The sequence below is a fragment of the Xenopus laevis genome, chromosome 4L, assembly GCF_017654675.1.
Source record: "Xenopus laevis strain J_2021 chromosome 4L, Xenopus_laevis_v10.1, whole genome shotgun sequence".
NCBI classification, from domain to species: Eukaryota; Metazoa; Chordata; class Amphibia; order Anura; family Pipidae; genus Xenopus; species Xenopus laevis.
The window spans coordinates 143,003,077-143,024,107 of record NC_054377.1 but is presented as its reverse complement, the minus strand read 5'-3'; the positions used below and the strand labels follow the sequence as shown (position 1 = coordinate 143,024,107).

The 21,031-nt window shown below is 41.9% G+C and overlaps 1 protein-coding gene across 2 annotated transcripts in view; it reads right to left on the bottom strand.

The window, feature by feature from the left end:
- The window catches only part of frmd4b.L (FERM domain containing 4B L homeolog), a 156,866-nt gene that overhangs the window by 5,099 nt on the left and 130,736 nt on the right, over positions 1 to 21,031 (bottom strand). For both annotated transcript variants that reach the window (XM_018259191.2, XM_041590888.1), the window contains exons 12-20: positions 10,214 to 10,290; positions 7,944 to 8,082; positions 6,638 to 6,770; positions 5,911 to 6,044; positions 5,695 to 5,814; positions 4,439 to 4,667; positions 3,071 to 3,127; positions 2,129 to 2,264; positions 1,625 to 1,744 (exon numbers count right to left, since the gene is read on the bottom strand). In XM_018259191.2, the coding sequence (XP_018114680.1) occupies positions 1,625 to 1,744; positions 2,129 to 2,264; positions 3,071 to 3,127; positions 4,439 to 4,667; positions 5,695 to 5,814; positions 5,911 to 6,044; positions 6,638 to 6,770; positions 7,944 to 8,082; positions 10,214 to 10,290 (1,145 nt within the window). The remainder of the gene's footprint in view (positions 1 to 1,624; positions 1,745 to 2,128; positions 2,265 to 3,070; positions 3,128 to 4,438; positions 4,668 to 5,694; positions 5,815 to 5,910; positions 6,045 to 6,637; positions 6,771 to 7,943; positions 8,083 to 10,213; positions 10,291 to 21,031) is intronic.

Here is a 21,031-nt window from a genome sequence, read left to right as displayed (position 1 = left end):
TGTAATAATAAAACAGTAGCTTGTACTTGATCTCAACTAAGATATAATCATTATTGGAAGTAGGGATGCACCAAATCCATTATTTTGGATTCGGCCGAACCCCTGAATACTTCACAAAAGATTTAGCAGAATACTGAACCAAATCCTAATTTGCATATATGAATTAGGGGTGCATGTGCAAATTAGGATACGGTTCGGCCGGGCAGAAGGATTCAGCCGTATCCGAATCCTGCTGAAAAAAGGCCGAATCCGGGCCAAATCCCGAAGCGAATCCTGGATTTGGTGCATCCCTAATTGGAAGCAAAACCAACCTATTGAGTTTATTTAATATTTAGATGATTTTCTGGTAGACTTATGGTATGAAGATTCAAATTACGCAAAGATCCATTGTCCGGAAAACCCCAGGTCCCGAGCATTCTGGATAACAGGTCCCATGCCTATATGTATAATTATATATGTATAATTAATAGCCATGGCACAGAAGCCTTTCAAAAAAATTCCTAGGAGTAAACTCGGCTTCCCACTATAGATATGGGATCTGTTCATGTTATCCAAAATGTTCAGAACCTGTAATATTCCAGATAACGGATCTTTCCATAATTTGGATCTTCATAACCTTAAGTCTACTAGAAAATCATATAAACATTAAATAAACCCAATAGGTAGGGTTTGCTTCCAATAAGGATTAAAGGGGGTGGTTCAACTTTAAGTTAACTTTGAATATGTTATAGAATGGCCAATTGTAAGTAACTTTTTAATTTGTCTTCATAATTAATTTTTTTATAGTAATTATTTGCCTCCTTCTTCCGACTGTTTCCAGCTTTCAAATGGGGGTCACTAACCCCATCTAAAAAAACAAATGCTCTGTAAGGCTACAACTGTATTGTTATTGTTACTTTTTATTACTCAACTTTCTATTCAGGCCTCTTCTATTCCTATTCCAGTCTCTTATTCAAATCAATGCATGGTTGCTAGGGGAATTTGGATCCTAACAACCAGATTGCTGACATTGCAAACTGGAGAGCTGCTGAATAAAAAGCCAAATAACTCAAAAACCACAGATAATAAAAAATGAAAACCAATTGCAAATTGTCTCAGAATATCACTCTCTACATCGTACTAACAGTTCATTTAAATGTGAAATCGTTTTTAAATATTTGGATTATTTGGATAAAATGGAGTCTATGGGAGAAGGTCCTTCCGGTTAACGGATAATGGATCCCGTACATGTACTATCAAATGTTAAAGCTTAAGGCACACACCATCTTTGGTGACCCCCTTATTCCAGATAGCTGTCCATATGTTCTCCAGCCACTTCTACATCATTCTCTTTCGCTGTATGACCCGCTATAACTCTTGTCAAAGCCAGATAAGGACAACGCCAGTGTTTGTAAAACTGGCTAACAGGGGGTTCAGCCTCTTGGTCAGTTAAGTTTGAGATTTGGGGGAGAATGCCTATTTATTGCTGTTGATAGACCTAAAAAAGGCCAGATTGGGTGACATTTGGGGAGAATACTTATTTGTTGCTGTGTATACACCTGGATGCACAGCTGAATCACGCTTCCAGCTTTTCAAGGTCTCCCGTGTCCCTGGCAGAAATAAATATGTACGAGTTTGAACTCACTGGAGGTGACTGCTGCTGAAGGCGTTGCGAGTTAGTACAGGCGTGGAAGGCATACTTCTGCCTCCGTGTGGCTTCCTCTCCTGGGTCTTGTACGGGCTGCTGTGCGTTGATGACGGTTCTCTGATGAGACAGCAAAAAATTACAGAATGAAAAATAATATTTTTAACGACTGTATTCCGAGGGGACCCACCCTAAAAACCCATTTTTAGCGTGTGCTCTGTTGTGCCGAACCTACAGCTTTTGGCTGACGTAATGCTTTATTATGTATTTCCAGTTATCTATATATTTATATTCCACCTGCACCCACAACATGAATGTTCTTGAAATTCACAGAAATCCAAGATAAAATGACAGCTCCCCTGGCAGTTCAGCACGTACTGGGCCAAGCATAATTCTGGTAGGATTGATGGTGTTTTTAACTAGATTTATCCAACACGCTCAGGCTGGAGCAAACACACACAGATATGGTTTCAAAGACCAGAAAAATCTCGCCACAAACTCTACCTCGTCACCCGCATCTCCGAAAACTGCTCGTTGAGGGAACACTTTCTGTGAAGACCTCGGTCTCCTCCTATGGACTTGGTGAGGTGCACGGTGGGCGAGTTATGCAGCCTCTGACCTTGGGGAAACTGTGATTCATCTGTTCGAAAGGCAAAGCAAAAAAAAAAGCAGCGTTATCAGAGTTAATACTTAACATACGTCGAAAGAAAATGCCCTGAAGTTCAGGCACCTCCATGCCAAACCCTTGCTGTTTATTGAGCTTAAAATACCACGAGATTATTCATCAGAAAACTCTGCAAATAGAACTCAGGCGAAACCCACTTTGAGTTCAGTATATAAATGACGAATGGGAAAGGTGACTTTTCGGTGGTTACTCCTAAACCCCATGAACTGAAGCCCGCAACCGACCTCTAGATAAAAACCCACTGACGTTATCTGAAAAGCACTCCCAACATTCAGAAATGAACATGAAAGCATTTCCCAAACAAGTCAGAATATATTTTACTTGTTTGGGGGATAGACACCCTTCCCTGTATAGATAAGATTTGCGGCTATACACTGCCCAATATTCTTTATAATAAAGCAAATTAGTCTTGGCCGGGATATTGGACCAGCCCCACCTTGTTTGATTGATCTGAAGAACAGGAAGTGAAGAAGAACTTTGGAACATTTTCAAACATCTTCCAATCAACCTTTGAGCATTGGTTGATAAATGAGGAAAGCTTCATACTCCTCCAATATAGTAATAAAAATGCATTTGATTGACGTCCCTCAAGGAGGGGCCATCGCCTGCCCAAAATGTTGAGCCAATATATTTTTATTATTTTATTGAAGGGTTTGCGGAGCTTTCTACCATCATTACATTTATCTACCAGTACCCAAAGGTTAACTGTAGAATGATTCTAAACAAAGTATTATGCAGATAAGGATGAAGGAAAGACCTACCGTCGTCCAGCGTCGTCGTATCAGACAAGGAGCTGGTTTCAGATGGGATGATATCGTCTGTAATAATATGAAAGAAGAACATTATCACAGGAAGTGCTAAACATGCGATAATTACTGCAGGAAGACAGAACATAAGCTTTAGGATGATCAAAGGCAACTGTGGATATGGGCTGCAGCACAAAGGCAAATCTCTACCATAATAATGCACAACCCCTATTGTTTCCGGACTAAAACTCAGGTGTGAAGCATAGGCTGGAAAATGGGCTGTACTGATAGAAACCTCAAATCATCCCAGGGCAGTGGTACAGGCCAATAAATCATCATTCCATCTGTATATAGAACAGGAAACATTTATTTGACCATAAATGTTAAAGGGAAACTGTCATGGGAAAACATGTCCTATTCAAAACACATCAGGTAATAGTGCTGCTCCAGCCGAATTCTGCACTGAAATCCATTTCTCAAAAGACCAAACAGATTTGTTTATATTTAATTTTGAAATCTGACATGGGGCTAGACCTATTGACAGTTTCCCAGCTGCCCCCAGTCATGTGACTTGTGCTCTGATAAACTTCAGTTACATTGAGTAGGAGAAACAATAGCCTGCCAGAAAGCAGTTCCATCCTAAAGTGCTGGCTCTTTCTGAAAGCACATGACCAGGCAAAATGACCTGAGATGCACCTACACACCTCTATAACAACTAAACAAAAATACACTTGCTGGTTCAGGAATTAAATTTTATATTGTAGAGTGAATTATTTGCAGTGTAAACAGTGTAATTTAGAAATAAAACAACATCATACAAATCATAACAGGATCCCTTTATGCGTTCAGGAGTATCTAGGACAGCAAATATACAGCTGCCCAAAGCTTATCCTAACTGGCCTTCATGCTGAGCCCTCCTAGCCTTTCTTCCAGGCTTCACCAGGGTCAGACAGTTTGGGAAACACTGTCCTATGGGCAACGAGGCAACTGGGTTTGTAATGGGTGCACCAGCCACATACCCAAAGAAACAAGATCCCACTGCCTTCCAGTATCTGTAATTTCCATTGGCTCTTTAAACTATACAGAATTGGGAGAGGAAGAACTTGTCTGGCCTGCCCAAACCCCTGACCCAACCCACCTGTAGGGTAATCGGGGACACTGATACCTGCCTGATCCCCAACATCAGTGCCCAACCTCTTACATATAAATGCAAGCAAACTCCACCAACATCTAGTGCAACCTTTTTAAAAGCTGTATTAGCAGCCAAGAGAGTCCCTTTGGGTGTTGGAGTGAGATGTTGGACAGAGAGGTGTCTATGTCCATATTCCCATGCCCATTAAGTGTATAGAGGAGCTTATGAGCAATGCAACCCGAGATCTTTACCTTGTAAGATCATAGATGCCCTCTTGGTGGGAATTTTCCCACTCTTGATTCTGAATTCGTTGATGGTACTTTCAAGTTCTTGAAGTTTCTTGATGGAGTTGCTATAGTCCTGCTTCCTTTTCCTTTTCACGTTTTTGCTCAGATCAGGCTCGGAGGCCAGTTTCTTGGTGGCTTCGACCAGCTGCTGCTGAATGAGGAATTTGTGTTCCAGCTCTTGTAAGGCAGGATCCTAGATCAGAAATTGGAATGATGATGAGCTCAAGTACAGATTGTGTCAGCCTGGGCTACTAAAAATCACAGTTTGCTCAGCTCAAAGCCTGCCAGGGTCGCACACTCTTAGGTCAGTTAGTAACTCACAGAGGTTGTTTTAACCCCCCCCCCCCAGCACTGTGTAGGACACAAGATAACAGGACATTATATCCAACTCGATGAGACTCATTTCAAAGGTCAACGGGAGAAAACTTTCATTCATTCTGACAAGATAAACGTGGTATGTGTTACTGGGAGATAATGGCCTAACGAGGGACACTGTAACTAAATGCAACGTAAATATGTTGTGACTTATAATGAAATTATACATTTACAACCCAGAAAGAACTTTCCACATTTATTAATATATCAAAATTATAAGGATATTACAAGTCACTGGTTCCATGACCATATAAAGACACAAGGCTGCAGGCTGAGTTATACAGGGAACTCTGAGTATCACTCATGTATTATAAGGGATAATGTACCCCCTACTGTAAATGATAAGGATATTAGAAGTCACTGAGGGGTTGTTCTGTGACCATATAAAGGCACAAGGCTGCAGGCTGAGTTATACAGGGAACTCTGAGTATCACTCATGTATTATAAGGGATAATGTACCCCCTACTGTAAATGATAAGGATATTAGAAGTCACTGAGGGGTTATGTGACCATATAAAGGCACAAGGCTGCAGGCTGAGTTATAAAGGGAACTCTGAGTATCACTTGTGTATTATAAGGGATATAATGTACCCCCTACTGTAAATGATAAGGATATTAGAAGTCACTGAGGGTTCTGTGACCATATAAAGGCACAAGGCTGCAGGCTGAGTTATACAGGGAACTCAGAGTATCACTCATGTATTATAAGGGATAATGTACCCCCTACTGTAAATGATAAGGATATTAGAAGCTTAAAAGCTCACTTAAAAGGTCTTGAAGAAAAGCCTGGATTTATCGTCCCCTAGTGACTGGCAGCGAAGAAGAGGATCACACAGTGTACTTACCTCATCCGAGTGAAGAATATTCTCATTCAATTTGAACATTGCTCCCATTCGCCTTCGTACATTGGGGGGCTTCTCCCCAAGATTCAGTGGATATTCCGTAGGAAGCTTTCCTGTCAGCTCCTGTGAACAGAACAAAAACCCATTGATGAGCCCATGAGGATTCTGGAGGAAAGGGTGGGTGTATTCTGGCCCATAGGGCTCCTAAATATGACTTACAGCTTCTCGTAGGCATATTTTCTTCAGCTCTTCAATCTTTTTCAGCAGGATGTTCTGCAGCGCCTCCTCTTTCTTCTTTAGCTCCTGAATTTTCTCCATTCTGTGTTCGTCGCTGATTTCAGAATCTTGGGAACCTGTAAAGTGAAACGAGCCCCGTTCTGAGAATATGGTCTATGGGACACCCGCTATCCATCCCATGAGCTGTCACATGATCTAACTGATTCTATATATATATTCTATATACAATATATATTTGAGGAAAGTTCCCCTATAATAAAAACCAGCACTTTACTGATCAAATTGGTACCGCTAGAAGTCAGGGTATCGGTGGGCAATTAAACAAGCTGGAAGCATGAATGTTTCACGCACATATTGGTGCCGTTCTTTTTGGCTGCTACATGTGAATTGTCAACATTCTAGTGCTCTGATTGGCTACTTGCTCTAGTCCTGTGAACATCTGAATGCTCTGATTGGCCTGGGTCTGGGATCCACCTCCAACTACCATCCTCACCAATCATCTGCAAATTCTTAATTCCATCTGCTTTATCCGCCATCCCCTAACTAAAGAAAAGAGCTTTTTACCACCACTTTATTATTTAATATACTGGAATGCCGAGTGCACTTGCACTGTCCTGGGGCCAGTTACTGGAGATAAATACCTTTATGGACATATTTAATATTAAATGCAATGTAGGGAAGAAAGAGGAGGCGGTGGACTAAGTGGTACCTGAGGAGATGAGGCTGCCGCTGCTCGCCATGATTAGATTTTTTCCTTCGACTATTCTGGCCACTTTAGTAGTTCCGGCTTCGGTCAGGTCCATGGCGATATCGTCCAGACTCCTTGCACTTGGGATTTTTGCCTGTGGGAGAGAAATAATAATAATAATAAAGACACTTCAGATTTTCTATGGCCAAGTGAATGGCAGTGATGACTGATGGTACATTTATTTATTGGCATTCAAGTCCCTTTCCCTACAGACCCCAGAGTCTGACATTCTTCAGCAGTTGGTGAAAGTCAAATCCAAGCTGGATGAGGGGGGTTAAATAAAGCAGCAGCTGGTGTTGGGGGCTCCACAGTTCCCTGTACTAATAAGGAGACCCCCCTCCTCTCTCTATGGAGCTACAGACAAAGGCATTTTGTTATGTACATGAAGCAGAGCTATCCAACCTGCTGCACCCCCAGCTGCTGTCCAACTAAAACTATCCCAAAGTTTCAGCCCTATCACCATCTTGCCTTACTGCACACACTTGCTGGCACCCCATAAAGATAGTTCTGTGTTGCAAAATGCATGATGCTTGTGAATTATAACTCCCAGCATGCTCAGCCAGGACGATGCCACATAAGCATATTGAATGACAGCCCTATCTGTGAATTTGGGTTGGTTGCTGCCTTGAACCCCCCATGCAGAATTCCCAGATAAGACGGACAGGTTCTAGAGCAGTTGCCCCCGTCCCGTGCAGCAGGCTGTTCCTGCAAGAATGCCCTAACGAGCTTCCCAGGCTGGATAAACAGCGGAGGTGTGAAAAATCCTAATGGGCTGCTATTCTGGCAGTGAGAATACACAGCTCCCTGCTAATAAATTTCCCATACAATGGCTGCGACTCCCTGCAGAGCAAACGGGCCCCCGAGAAATGCTTCTCAGACACCCAAATGTTTTCCCCATTGATTTCCTTGTGATTTAAATGCACGACGAAGGCTTTTCCCAGACAAAAGCAATACAAATAAACAAAACTGTCTTGTGTTCATAGCAGTGCAACCGCCTGTCTGGCTCCAAACCTGAATGCTAACAATTCCCCTTTAAATGTATATTCTTTATATACACATGGAAGTCACCCATTTCTAAGCGGATGGGACTGTCCTGCTTTCACGCTGGCATCTGAACAAATGGCTGGTTGCGATGGCCAATCTAGCAATCCCACTGCATGTTTGCCCCTTATCTATATCATAATTGAAGTTATTTGGAAGGTTAACTCTCTCCTGTTAACCCAAACAAGCTGTGGAATGTGAGACAGGCTCGGTGCACGGGTCGTACCTTGCTCTGCTTTCTGTCCAAGTAGAACTGGTGCTGACTAATTGCCATCACCCATATGGATTTGATGAGGGAGTTGCTGGCATACCATGTCTGAATGACGAGGCTGCTCTGCCCGAAGGTTCTTCTTGATGCGGAGATTCTGTAATAATTAAAGAACAATGTGAGGTTTAAGTGATGTGGGGCACAAATAGGGTTGCCACCTGGCCAGTATTTTACAAGCCTAGCTGGTAAAAATGATGGCTGATCCCAAAGTTATTAATAGGGAAAAATTATAAATATATAGGAAGGCCGGTATTTTTTTCCAGAAAAGGTGGCAACCCTAGGCACAAAGGAATCTGCTACTGGCGTAACTATAGGGGGAGAAGACCCTGCGGCTGTGGGGGTTGTTCAGAGAAAGTACTGAGAATCATCCTCCGTCTGACTGCACCCCCTCTTGCTCAGCAATAGATTTCTCTTGTGGGTGCAAAGATGAAAGCATGGGACCCCCTGGCCTATAAGAATGCCTTAAGCTGGCCATAGATGGAAAGATCTTTTCATTTATCTCGAAATGATCGTTTAAATGTACGATTTGTCCATCAACTAAAAAGACAATTTCAAGCGATATTGGCAGGAACTGGGACCGAAACAGTTTTTTAACCTGGCCAATACATTTTCTGACAGATGTTGGATGAAAAATCGTAAGATGCGCGATCGTTCGATTCCCATTAACCTTACGATAACTTTGACGGACTGGTCGGATTGCACTGAAATCGGAAAATCTTTGCGTCTATGGGGACCTTTAGGGCTCGTACTCCTGTGAGTACAGGCTCTTTCACAATAATTGAGTGCGTCTACTCCTGCGCCCCCCTGCGGCTGAACATAAGAAAGCGAAACGCAGGAAAAAACGCCCGTGTGTAAGAGCCCTTACACCCTTGATAAGGGGAATATACAATATATCACACACACACACACACATAATATATAGTGAATAAAGTACCCCCCTCTTGTAAAATATAAGGATATTATAAGTTACCGAGGAGTTTCATGACCATATAAAAACACGAGGCCGAAGGCCGAGTGTTTTTATACAGGTCATGGAACTCCGAGGTAACTTCTAATATCCTCATATTTTGCAACTGGGGGTACTTTATTTATTATAATACACAAATTTTAATGAGTCATGTGACAGAAATGACATCAGAACTCACCGTTTATAACTGATGACATCAGAACTCACCGTTTATAAGAATATAATTTACAGGATATTCATGGCTTTTGTGTATTATATCTATATATATCTATATCTATATATATATATATATATATATAAAACAAGCCATTTGTAGCTGGTGCACTGGGCAAATAAATCTCCATTGTCTGTGTGCTGGTTTGGGGAAAATAATACTATATTAGCAACAAAGAAAACCGCACCAAACAGGACTTCATCTTGTGCCAAAAAAAATCAAAAATTTATTTTCAACATTTTTCATTTCCTGAAGACGACTCGAGCACTAGAGTCGAAACGTTGAAAATAAATTTTAGATTTTTTTGGCACAAGATGAAGTCCTGTTTGGTTCGGTTTTCTTTGTTGCTAATATATATATATATATATACAATAAAATTAATACAGAATGTGGATCAAATAATTAAAGTAGCTCAGGATTGAGAATACACTCCGGAAACTCACTAAATAGTCAATGGACAAAATTGCAGCTCCCAAAAGCTAAAGGGTGGAGTAGTTCAACAACAGCCTGAGGCCCCCCTCCTGTCCTGATGTTAAAGGATGTGGCAATAACATGTAAGCTGAACAAATGCCTTGGAGGGGATCTATAGCAGGGTCACAGAGCAGCCAATCAGCAGTTAGCTTTAACGGCCTTGGCTAGCTGAGAATGCTGGGAGTAGCAGTTCACGCCAGCAAGAGGAAAGCAAATTAAACTCGCTAAATCTATGTACAGCGGCAGACGAACTTAATTAATATTATCTGTTTCATGGGGGTAAAGCAATTTCCTTTGCACATTTCTTCTCAAAGCTAAAACAGAGTTGCTCCTGGTCCCCCTATTGTAATGCTAAAGTAAAGCTTAGCAGAGCAGATTCAATAATAATGAAAGAAAATGCTGCCTTCACATGCAGGTAACGTGTGACACGGAAGGCGCACGGGATTGTGGGACGGTGTTTACACAGCAGCGCAGTGAGACCAGGGCTGGACCCAAAGGTGTGAGACAAGTGATCGTGTATTTCCTGTTCTTCCCTCGCACAAAACCTGTTGCACCAGGATCTTTACTACTACTCACCTTCGGGGATCGTTCACTTCCACGGCGAATTTCTTCTCTCTGAAGTACAGGTTTTCCAGCTGCTTCCACTGAAATAACTGGAGGGGGGAGACAAAATTGTCACTATAATTCATCTATATTACACTTACAGCATAACAACAAAACTGCAGTAGTCTCTGCACTAGTGACTTGTAACCTATAGCTGCTGTTGAACTACAATTCCCAGTATCCCGGCAGAGAATTGTGGGAGTTGTAGTCCAACGGCAGCAAAAAGGACAAAGCAGAAAGCTGGTTTTGCAAAATAACAGCACAAAGACCATTAAATTGAACCGGAAGAGCTGTGATCCTTTGAAGTGCCCTCATCTGTTACTGGTTAGAGGCACAGAGGCAGTGGATTAAGCACTAAACCCCTGCTAATCCGTGTAGCGTGTAACAAGCGTGGAGTTCCCCCAGGTAATTGCACATACAGTAATGATTAGTGATTGTACCTGCTAATTCATTTGTGTAACAGAACATTACAGATCCATTTGTCGGCTCCACTAAGCGCGTACATAACACACACACATATACATGGCTATGAATGAGTTAATAACCAGCAATGAATCCTTCTGCCTTCATAGAGTTGTATGTTAACCCATAACTGGTATGTGACAGGTGGCAATGCTGGTTCTCATGCCACAGATCCCATAGGAATTAGTTTGGATATTGGGTCCATAGCCTCAGTCCTTCTATCTAACAGAGATCTTTAATTAGATGCCTTTAATTAGTCGCTTTATTAGGAGTCTAACTGAGCTGCCTTTAGATGTATGTTAGTAACCCCTATCTCTAATACAACTGGATGTATGCTAGTTATTCTTTTATTTCAAAAGGGTTGCCCTGTAACCCCTATCTCTTACACACCTGGATGTAATTTAGTCACTCCTATCCCTAACACAACTGGACGTATGTTAGTACCCACTATCTCTAACACAACTGGATGTAAGTTAGTAACCCCTATCTCTAACACAACTGGATGTATGTTAGTACCCACTATCTCTAACACAACTGGATGTAAGTTAGTAACCCCTATCTCTAACAAAACTGGACGTATGTTAGTACCCACTATCTCTAACACAACTGGATGTAAGTTAGTAACCCCTATCTCTAACACAACTGGATGTAAGTTAGTAACCCCTATCTCTAACACAACTGGACGTAAGTTAGTAACCCCTATCTCTAACACAACTGGATGTAAGTTAGTAACCCCTATCTCTAACACAATTGGATGTAATTTAGTAACCCCTATCTCTAACACAAATGGGAGTAAGTTAGTAACCCGTATCCCTAACACAACTGGACGTATGTTGGTAACCCCTATCTCTAACACAACTGGATGTAAGTTAGTAACCCCTATCTCTAACACAACTGGATGTAAGTTAGTAACCCCTATCTCTAACACAACTGGATGTAAGTTAGTAACCCCTATCTCTAACAAAACTGGACGTATGTTAGTACCCACTATCTCTAACACAACTGGATGTAAGTTAGTAACCCCTATCTCTAACACAACTGGATGTAAGTTAGTAACCCCTATCTCTAACACAACTGGACGTAAGTTAGTAACCCCTATCTCTAACACAACTGGATGTAAGTTAGTAACCCCTATCTCTAACACAATTGGATGTAATTTAGTAACCCCTATCTCTAACACAAATGGGAGTAAGTTAGTAACCCCTATCCCTAACACAACTGGACGTATGTTGGTAACCCCTATCTCTAACACAACTGGATGTAAGTTAGTAACCCCTATCTCTAACACAACTGGATGTAAGTTAGTAACCCCTATCTCTAACACAACTGGACGTAAGTTAGTAACCCCTATCTCTAACACAACTGGATGTAAGTTAGTAACCCCTATCTCTAACACAATTGGATGTAATTTAGTAACCCCTATCTCTAACACAAATGGGAGTAAGTTAGTAACCCCTATCCCTAACACAACTGGACGTATGTTGGTAACCCCTATCTCTAACACAACTGGATGTAAGTTAGTAACCCCTATCTCTAACACAACTGGATGTAAGTTAGTAACCCCTATCTCTAACACAACTGGATGTAAGTTAGTAACCCCTATCTCTAACACAACTGGATGTAAGTTAGTAACCCCTATCTCTTACACAATGATGGACCCCTGGCCCCCCGGGATGTGCCCAAGGAACAAAAGTGTCTCATTGTAATATTCAGCAGGTGGATATAAGCACCCCAGCTCCCAGCCCCCTCTGTACTTACTGTTGTCCGGATTAGTTTCCCATTGTACAATCCCCAGGTCTCTGCACTGCCGCTTCCCGCAGCCTCCTGTCAGCACTGAGACAGCACTGGGTGAAACTCCCCTGTCTCTGCCCCGCCCACTTGTGACATCAGCAGTATGACAGCTCCTGCCTTCCACCCACTTTGCACTGATAAGGCACAGAATGCTCAGCCCCACACCTCCTCCTCCTCCTCTCAACATTTTGGTTTTCACACTGCTGTTAATTCTGTTAGATACTAATCTGAATATACACACGCTCTTTATCTGCATTTCCTCTAACAGCAAAAAGATAAGAGATGAAATACTCTCTCTAGACTGCAAGCTCTGCAGGACATTTCTCCCTAGGGATTTCTGATAAATATATATATATATATATATATATATATAGAAGGCTATCCTTATTCTATTTATACACATGTTAAAGAATGGGCAATTCTAAGCAAATTTTTGACTGGCCTTCATTTTTTCTTAATTATAGTTTTTTAATTATTTGCCTCCTTTTTCTGACTCTTTCCAGCTTTGATTAGGGGGGGGTTACTGACCACATAAAAAAACAAACGCTTCATTAGGCTACAAATGTATTCGTATTACTAATCCTTCTATTCGGCCTCTCTAAAGGTGGCCATAGACGTAGAGATCTTGAAGTGGGCGATATCGGGCCGATAGGGATTCGGGCCCCACCATATCTGGGTACCCTAACTAGGTATCCAGTGGTGTAATTTCAGGGGGACTGCAAAAACTTTTTTGGGATCATCCAAAAAGAGATTCTTTTGCACACCCCATTCGTCTTTTCCCACCAGGCCCCCTATTTCTCTTGGCGCTGCCCCTCTAGTTACACGACTGTACAGAGATCCTCCAAACTGAGTGGGCAACTTATTGCCCAGTCTATGGTGTCCTCCCGACAGCCAGCCCACCTGATATCTGGCTGAAGAATTTGAGAATTGGCAGATATATGTTGGGCAGGTTGATGTGGTTCTTTCCCAGCTGGTTTCCTTAGGTCCCAATTTTGAACTCATTGTTGGTGGCCAGCCAATTGAATCATCCGGATTTGGTGGACGTACATAAGAAAAGAGGTGCAGACACCAGACGTCACTTTCTAACTCCCAGCAACTCTCAGCAGTCACGTAGAAAGTCTACAATTCATCCCCTAACATACCGCTTGCCCTGCTATAAGAGGGACATGTTAGTGTCCCTTTAAATTTAATGAGGCATTGACTGAATAAAGACACAGAGCACACCCAGGTATGTGTTAATTGCTAAATGATTATTACTAATGTTGTTTTACTCTGTAATGAACACATTTCTATATAAATATATATACTTTATAAATAGACACCAAATATAATCAACAACGCTGAGCCGGAAAAGTCAAATGCTACAGTGAACAGTCAGAAGTGAGTGGGCGGAGTTGTGCTAAGGCCACGCCCTTGCCTGCTGCGTCATTGCTCTATCACCCTCTGACTAATGAATGAATATATTCCCGGCATGTGACATTGCAGGTTTTCCTGGGATTTAAACCTGTCTGATCCATGTCTCATACCTGAAAGCGCATCCATGTTCCACTGATATCCGGCACAGGCACCCGGGGATATTCACTGAGCCCTGGCCATGGTGACATCATCTCAATCCAGACTTTGTCTTCTCAGGTTGTTGTTGAACCACAACTTTCAGAAGCCCAAACTCACAGGAAGCCCTCCCTATACTCAGGATGAACTGGCAACTTTTAAAAAACAACATTTTATCTCAAAATAGCAACATTTGATTCAATTTCCTCATTCTCATGACGGCAGCGGCTGATCTCAGGCCGGCCTCTCACCACAGCGGATGGTGGTACCAGTGGGTGACCCAGGAGTTAAGCTATGATAAGGGCTAATATTAGGCAACATGTCCTTGTATTAACTGTCTGCAATTGTCAGCTGTCTTTTCTTTAGTGAGCACGTAATGCTGACCATGGAAGTCAGAAGGTCCCTGTGGGCCTCTCACCTCTTCTAATTTTATGTAATGGTGGGCATCAGTCAGGGAGCTTGCTATTATATAACAGGGATTGGTGATGGCTCCACAGGGACCTTTCGCTCAGAGTTGACATTGGCGTTGGTTAAAATAACCATCCAGTGCCTTTGGTCTAATTTCACTTGAAATGAATTTCCAAGGTGCACATTTCACACTAGGAACCCTCTGGACCAGGTCAACAACTTACAAGCCTCTGTATGAAGCCATCGTGATGGCATGCCTAACCAATATCAGAAAAAATGTCATCAACGTATCCATCAGGCAGATTAGAAACCCTCATTGAATGAGGACCACAATGGCACGTTGACGCAGTCCTCACCCAATGAGTCTCCAAAGGCCACTGAAAGTTCCCAGTATGATCCAGAGTGTTGGTCTGGAGGTCAAAAGATTGGATGAGCCCAATATGGACAAGCACATGGCTGACCAAAACATATTCATGTAGGGTGACCTCTCCAAAAGTGGATATTTCAAAGACCTATATAACCCCTTTCCTAGGACCTATATAAGGTGCTACATCAAGGTGGCCATAGACAGACCCCTCCGGACCAAGTCAACAGCTTTAAGGCTTCAGTATAAAGCCATAGTGACTGCCTGCCTCACTAATATCAGACCAAAACATCATCAACATATCTATCAGACAGGTTATAATACCTCCCTAGATGAGGACCAAAATGGCACGTTGATGCAGTCCTCACCCAAGGGGTCTCCATAGGTCTCCGGAAGTTCCCAGTATGATCCAGTGTGTTGGTCTGGAGGCCAAAAGATTGGACGAGCCCAATATGGACAAGCACGTGGCTGATTAAATCAAATGCCTGTATGGCTACCTCTCCAAATAATTGGCACAAGTCTGCACCAGTTTCACAGTCACATAAATAAAAACATTATAACTGATGACATTACTACATAAAATATAATAAATAATTAAACTTTTATGTCCGACACTTTTCAGCTCCCAGCAATTGATCAGCTGGAGCCAAGCTATCAGTAATGGGTTTCAGATGGTCCTTCAGACCCCACTTTCACCCTCCCCCCACTGTGGGGTATTAGTCACTGTGTACATGTGTCAGTGTGAGTGGCTTTTGTGTTAGTCTGTTTGTCTTTCTGTCTGAACATCTGAGCCAGTCTGCACTTTTTACCCTCGGGGGCAATGGCACAAGCTGCATGTGGATCCCCCGGTACTTGTGGCGCTGATCCAAATGACGACACCTGATATGGGTTGTCCCATGAAACTGAATTTTAAAATTTAAAGGGGTGGCTCATGATTCAGGTAACTTTTAGTATATTATAGTATGGCCAATTCTAAGCCACTTTTCAAATGGCCTTCCTTTTTTATAGTTTTTTAATTGTTTGCATTATTTTTCTGACTTTGTCTAGCTTTCAAATGGGGGTCAGTGACCCCATCTAAATAGCAAATGTACAAATGTATTGTTACTGCTACTTTTTATTACTCCTCTTTCTATTCAGGCCTCTCCTATTCCTTTTCCAGTCTCTTATTCAAATCAATGCCTGGTTGCTAGGGTAATTTGTACCCTAGCAACCAGATTGCTAAAATTGCAAACCAGAGAGCTGCTGAATAAAAAGCTAAATAACTCAAAAACCACAAGTAATAAAAAAAGAAACCCCAAACTGCCTCCCCTGCCTTCCCGCTGGCTAAATTGTAAATCGTAAAAAATTCCTACGGGCAACTTCGGAAAACGAATCACTCCGAGTGCCATCCCGCCAGCGATTTAAATTTTAGCTGGCGGGAAGGCAGGGGAGGCAGTTCGGGAGATTAGTCGCCCCAAAGAAGAGGAGATTTGTCGCTGGGTGACTAATCTCCCCGAATCTGCCTATGTGCCCTGACCCTAAAGAGAAACTTGGAAGGGAAGGGAAGGATCCATTCATGGCACCCATAATAACCTCCGGCAAATAAACTAAGTATGGGATCTGTTTTCCAAAATGCTCGGGACCTGGGGTTTTCCAGATAACGGATCTTTCTATAATTTGGAGCTTCATACCTTAACCCAATGGGCTGGTTTTGCTTCCAATAAGGATTAATTATATCTTAGTTGGGATCAAGTACAAGCTACTGTTTTACTATTACAGAGGAAAAGGAAATCATTATAACAAATTTGGATTATTTGAAGTCAATGAGACATCTTGTCCGAAATTCGGAGCTTTCTGGATAACGGGTTTCCGGATAACGGATCCCATCCCTGTACCTATACTGTGCCATGGAGGGAGAAAGGTGATAGGAGCATCTCTGATTAGATCGTTACATATTAACAAAAGAAACTTGGGGCTACTGATTATTATTCAAGGAAATGATGCACTGGGTCAAGTACATGGGGGGCTTGTGGCAGGGCCCAATTCATGAGTCATCCCCCCTAGACTGCTGATAAAAGGTAACGCACAGTGTGAGTGTGTATTGTGTAATGTAGTATTAGCTGAGTAATGTAGTATATTCTGTAACCTACATTACACAATACAGCTGTTATCTGCTCGGAAATTCTATCTCCTTGTGTCAGGATAACTAATGCGGAAACCTGGGGAGCAGACTAAACATTCAGGAGAAAGTGTGGGGAAAGTGCAAAGTGGAAGAACGGCTTAGTAAATCCCAGGCAGCACCAACTGCACTGTTTCAACAAGGTCCTACTGGGCCAAATTGACTTCTTATGGTGGCACTGTCTGCTTACTAGGAGAAACACCAACCCCAGATTGGGTGACACAACACCGCATACCTCCCAACATTTTGGAAATAAAAAGAGTGACAAAAAACTTGGCGAGCGTAGCACAATTTTTTGACCACGCCCATTTTTGTGGCCACCCCTAATTACCATGTTCATTTTACAAAATTTGGCAGGTTATGAAAGTTTGAACATATTTCTGTGTTTTTTTCAGTTATTACAGTTTTGCTAATGAAGGCTAATTGCCCTTTAAGCTGTGAGTCTAACTTTTTCCAAGGGACCCGTTATCTTATATTTTTATTTGCTTATCTAGAAATTGTTACAAAAGTATCTTATCTTCTGTTTTGGCTGTTCTGGGCTCTCTGCCAAAAGCCAATTAAGTTAGAAACTTTGTTTCTTTTTCTGTCTGCAGAGAAAAACAGGACTTTACAGTACAAACGAGGGACTGTGGGTTGAGCTGTCAAAAGAGGGACTGTCCCTCTAAAAACGGGACAGTTGGGAGGTATGACCGGACAACACTGGACACCCGTTATACAGAAAGCTCTGAATGACAGATTTTATCCAAATAATCCAAGTTTTTTAAAAATGATTTCCCTGTTCTCTGTAATAATAAAACAGTAGCTTGTACATGATCCCAACTAAGATATAATTAATCCTTATTGGAAGCAAAACCACCCTATTGGGTATAATTAATGCTGACTTGATTTTCTAGTAGACTCAAGGTATGAAAATTATGGAAAGATCCCTTATCCTGAAAACCCCAGGTTCCATACCTGTACCATCTTTATCAAGAGCTAAAGGCTCTATCTTGCCCTCCCTACAAAAGGTAATAATCATAAAACATGGGGCATATATACAACTGCCAATCTCACTAGGGGGGTGTCACAGAGCAATAGGGGTACATGAACAATGTACGCTGGAGGTGGCATTGTAATATTGAGAGGCACGTAAATTCGATTTTACCAGAAATTCGATTGGGGATAATTTATAAAAAAAAATAAATTAATTATGTAAAACTCGGACTAATTTTACCGACCCGAAAATTCGAATCGAATTCAACCAAACTCGATTCCAGTTTTTTTCCTCTGAAAAAAACTCGAATGTCAGGAAGGCTGCACACATCTCCAGATTGGTCACTGGACCTCTCCCATTGACTTATACAGTATTTTGGCAGGTTTATAGGCAAATTCAAATTCTTAAAGGGCCAGAGTATGATAAAGCTCGAAAATTTAATTTGAATTCCCTAGTCCAATTTGACAGTTTTGACCATAACAAAATTTGGAAACTCAAATTTTTATTTCGACCCTTCATAAATCTGCCCCTGAGTGTGACTTCAGAGGAAAATGTGCGGCACAGAGCAGACCTAAAAGCAGAAGTGCTCCCTGGCTCAATACAGTAAATCACTCAAATAGGGTGAAAGGTTTCGCCATGAGTCGCTTCCCTTTAAACTTGCTATTTGGCATGAACCCAAAAATAAAAAAGTTGTAATATTCCCTGTTTCCAGTTTATTCATTACTTTACAATAAGAAAATGTATCAGGCCCGAAAGCACAGGCAGCACAGAGGAATGTGAAGAACTGATTATTTTCCCTTGCACTGGAAGAGAGAATGAGGGTAAAGAATTCACCTCAACTCTAAAGCCCAGAGGAAAGAAGTGAATAACTCCTATGGGTAAGTAGTGACTGCATTAAATAATGTCATACCTTTTTCATGGGCTAATACAGGTATGGGACCCGATATCCAGAAAGCACGGTACCCCGGGTTTTCCGGATAAAGGATATTTCTGTAATTTAGATCTTCATTCCTTAAATCCACTAGAAAATCATGTCAACATTAAATAAAGCCAATAGGCTGGTTTTGCCTCCAATAAGGATTATTTATATCTTAGTTGGGATCAAGTACAAGCTACTGTTTTATTATTACAGAGAAAAAGGAAATCATTTTTAAAAATTTGGATTATTTAATTATAATGGAGTCTGTGGGAGACGGGCATTTCGTAATTCAGAGCTTTCTGGATAATGAGTTTCCAGATAACGGATCCCGTACCTGTACAATAATTACTATTTGCCGATACCTGTGTGACAGTGACATTCCAGCCCTGGAATTCTGCACACTTGCAAGACAAACAGCCCAGTGTAAATACTTGGCCAGAAAATGGTGCCGCATTAATTATAATCATCATTTGTCAGGAGTCGCAATAGGCATGCGCTTGCAGGAATCTCACTCGCCTTTGTTTACCATGATTCCGATGCATGCCCTTGCCTGTACTCACATTCCTGGTCTCTGCTGGTTACACTGGGAACACAGCTGGAAAAGATCCAGCTAAACTCAAATGCAACTAAAGCTGGCCATAGACACAAAGATCCGATTGTACGAATCAATGTACGATCGGACTTTCCCATCTCCCGACCCGCCACTAACCATTCAGATCAAAGTCTTACCATTCCGATCAAAAAGTAGTAAAAGAACTAGGGATGCACCGAATCCACTATTTTGGATTCGGCCGAACCCCAGAATCCTGTGCTAAAGATTCGGCCGAATACCGAACCAAACTCATATCCTAATTTGCATATGCAAATCATACCTCCCAACTGTCCCTTTTTCAGAGGGACAGTCCCTCTTTTGACAGCTCAATCCGCAGTCCCTCATTTGTACTGGAAAGTCCCTCTTTTCTCTGCACTGAACAGCCAGAAAAAGAAACTAAGTTTCTCACTTAATTGGCTTTTAGCAGAGAGTACGGAACAGGTAACAGGTGCAAATAAGATACTTTGTAAAAATTTTGAGACACAAAAACACAGTTTAGATAAGGAGAAATATTTTCAAACTTTCATAACCTGCCAAATTTTGTAAACCGAACATGGTTATTAGAGGGTGTGGCCACAGAAAGGGGTGTGACCAAAAAAATTTGCTGCGCTATGTGCGTAAAATTTTTTTTGTCCCTCTTTTTACTTCCAAAATGATGGGAGGTATGTGCAAATTAGGGGTGGGAAGGGGAAATCATTTTTTACTTCCTTTTCCCTCCCCGCCCCTAATTTGCATATGCAAATTAGGATTCGGTTCAGCTGGGCAGAAGGATTCGGCCGAATCTGAATCCTGCTGAAAAAGGCCGAATCCCAATCCGAATCCTGGATTCGCTGCATCCCTAAAAAGAACAGATCAGCCAATGTACTACCTCTGACAGCAATCGTATGAAAGTTATGTCTGACAAAGCTAGTGACAGTCTCCCTCTGAAAATCATACGATCGGCAATACACGCAGAGATATTATCGGCAGCCAACAGAAATTTTCTAACCTGTCCGATCGACCAAACGACCGATCTCCAACGGAAGAAAAATGTCGGGACTCTCCACACGCGGTCCGAAAATCGTACGAATCCACGATTTGTACGATCGGATCGTTGCGTCTATGCCCAGCTTTACTCTTATAGAAATAGGTTGATTAGGGCACATTAAGTTCCCCTTTATAAAGAATCACTAGCGCCCCATCTAGGGGAGACTGTGCAGTGCAGTTTTGGTGTCCATTGCTCCAGTTGGACATAATAATACCAGATAAGTCCAGAGAAGGGTGACTTTATTAAAGGATGTCTGTTATGAAGACACCTGAGATTGTTTAGGCTGATAAAGAGGCACTTTGGGGGGTATGTGTTCCCTCAATATAAAAATATGTAAGGGAACTTAGGAAGGAGACAGATTCTCATGGGGTTCCTCACATTCCTCTCAGTTAACCTGAACACTGGTAGGAATGACTTAAGCAAAGGATGGATGGGAAACCGGGACCTCAGCAAAAGGGTCACTTTAGTTCTAAGTCCCCCCGAAGGAAATGATGACTGCCAAGCAATTACCTTAAAGGAGAAGTAAACTCTAGAAATGAATAGGAG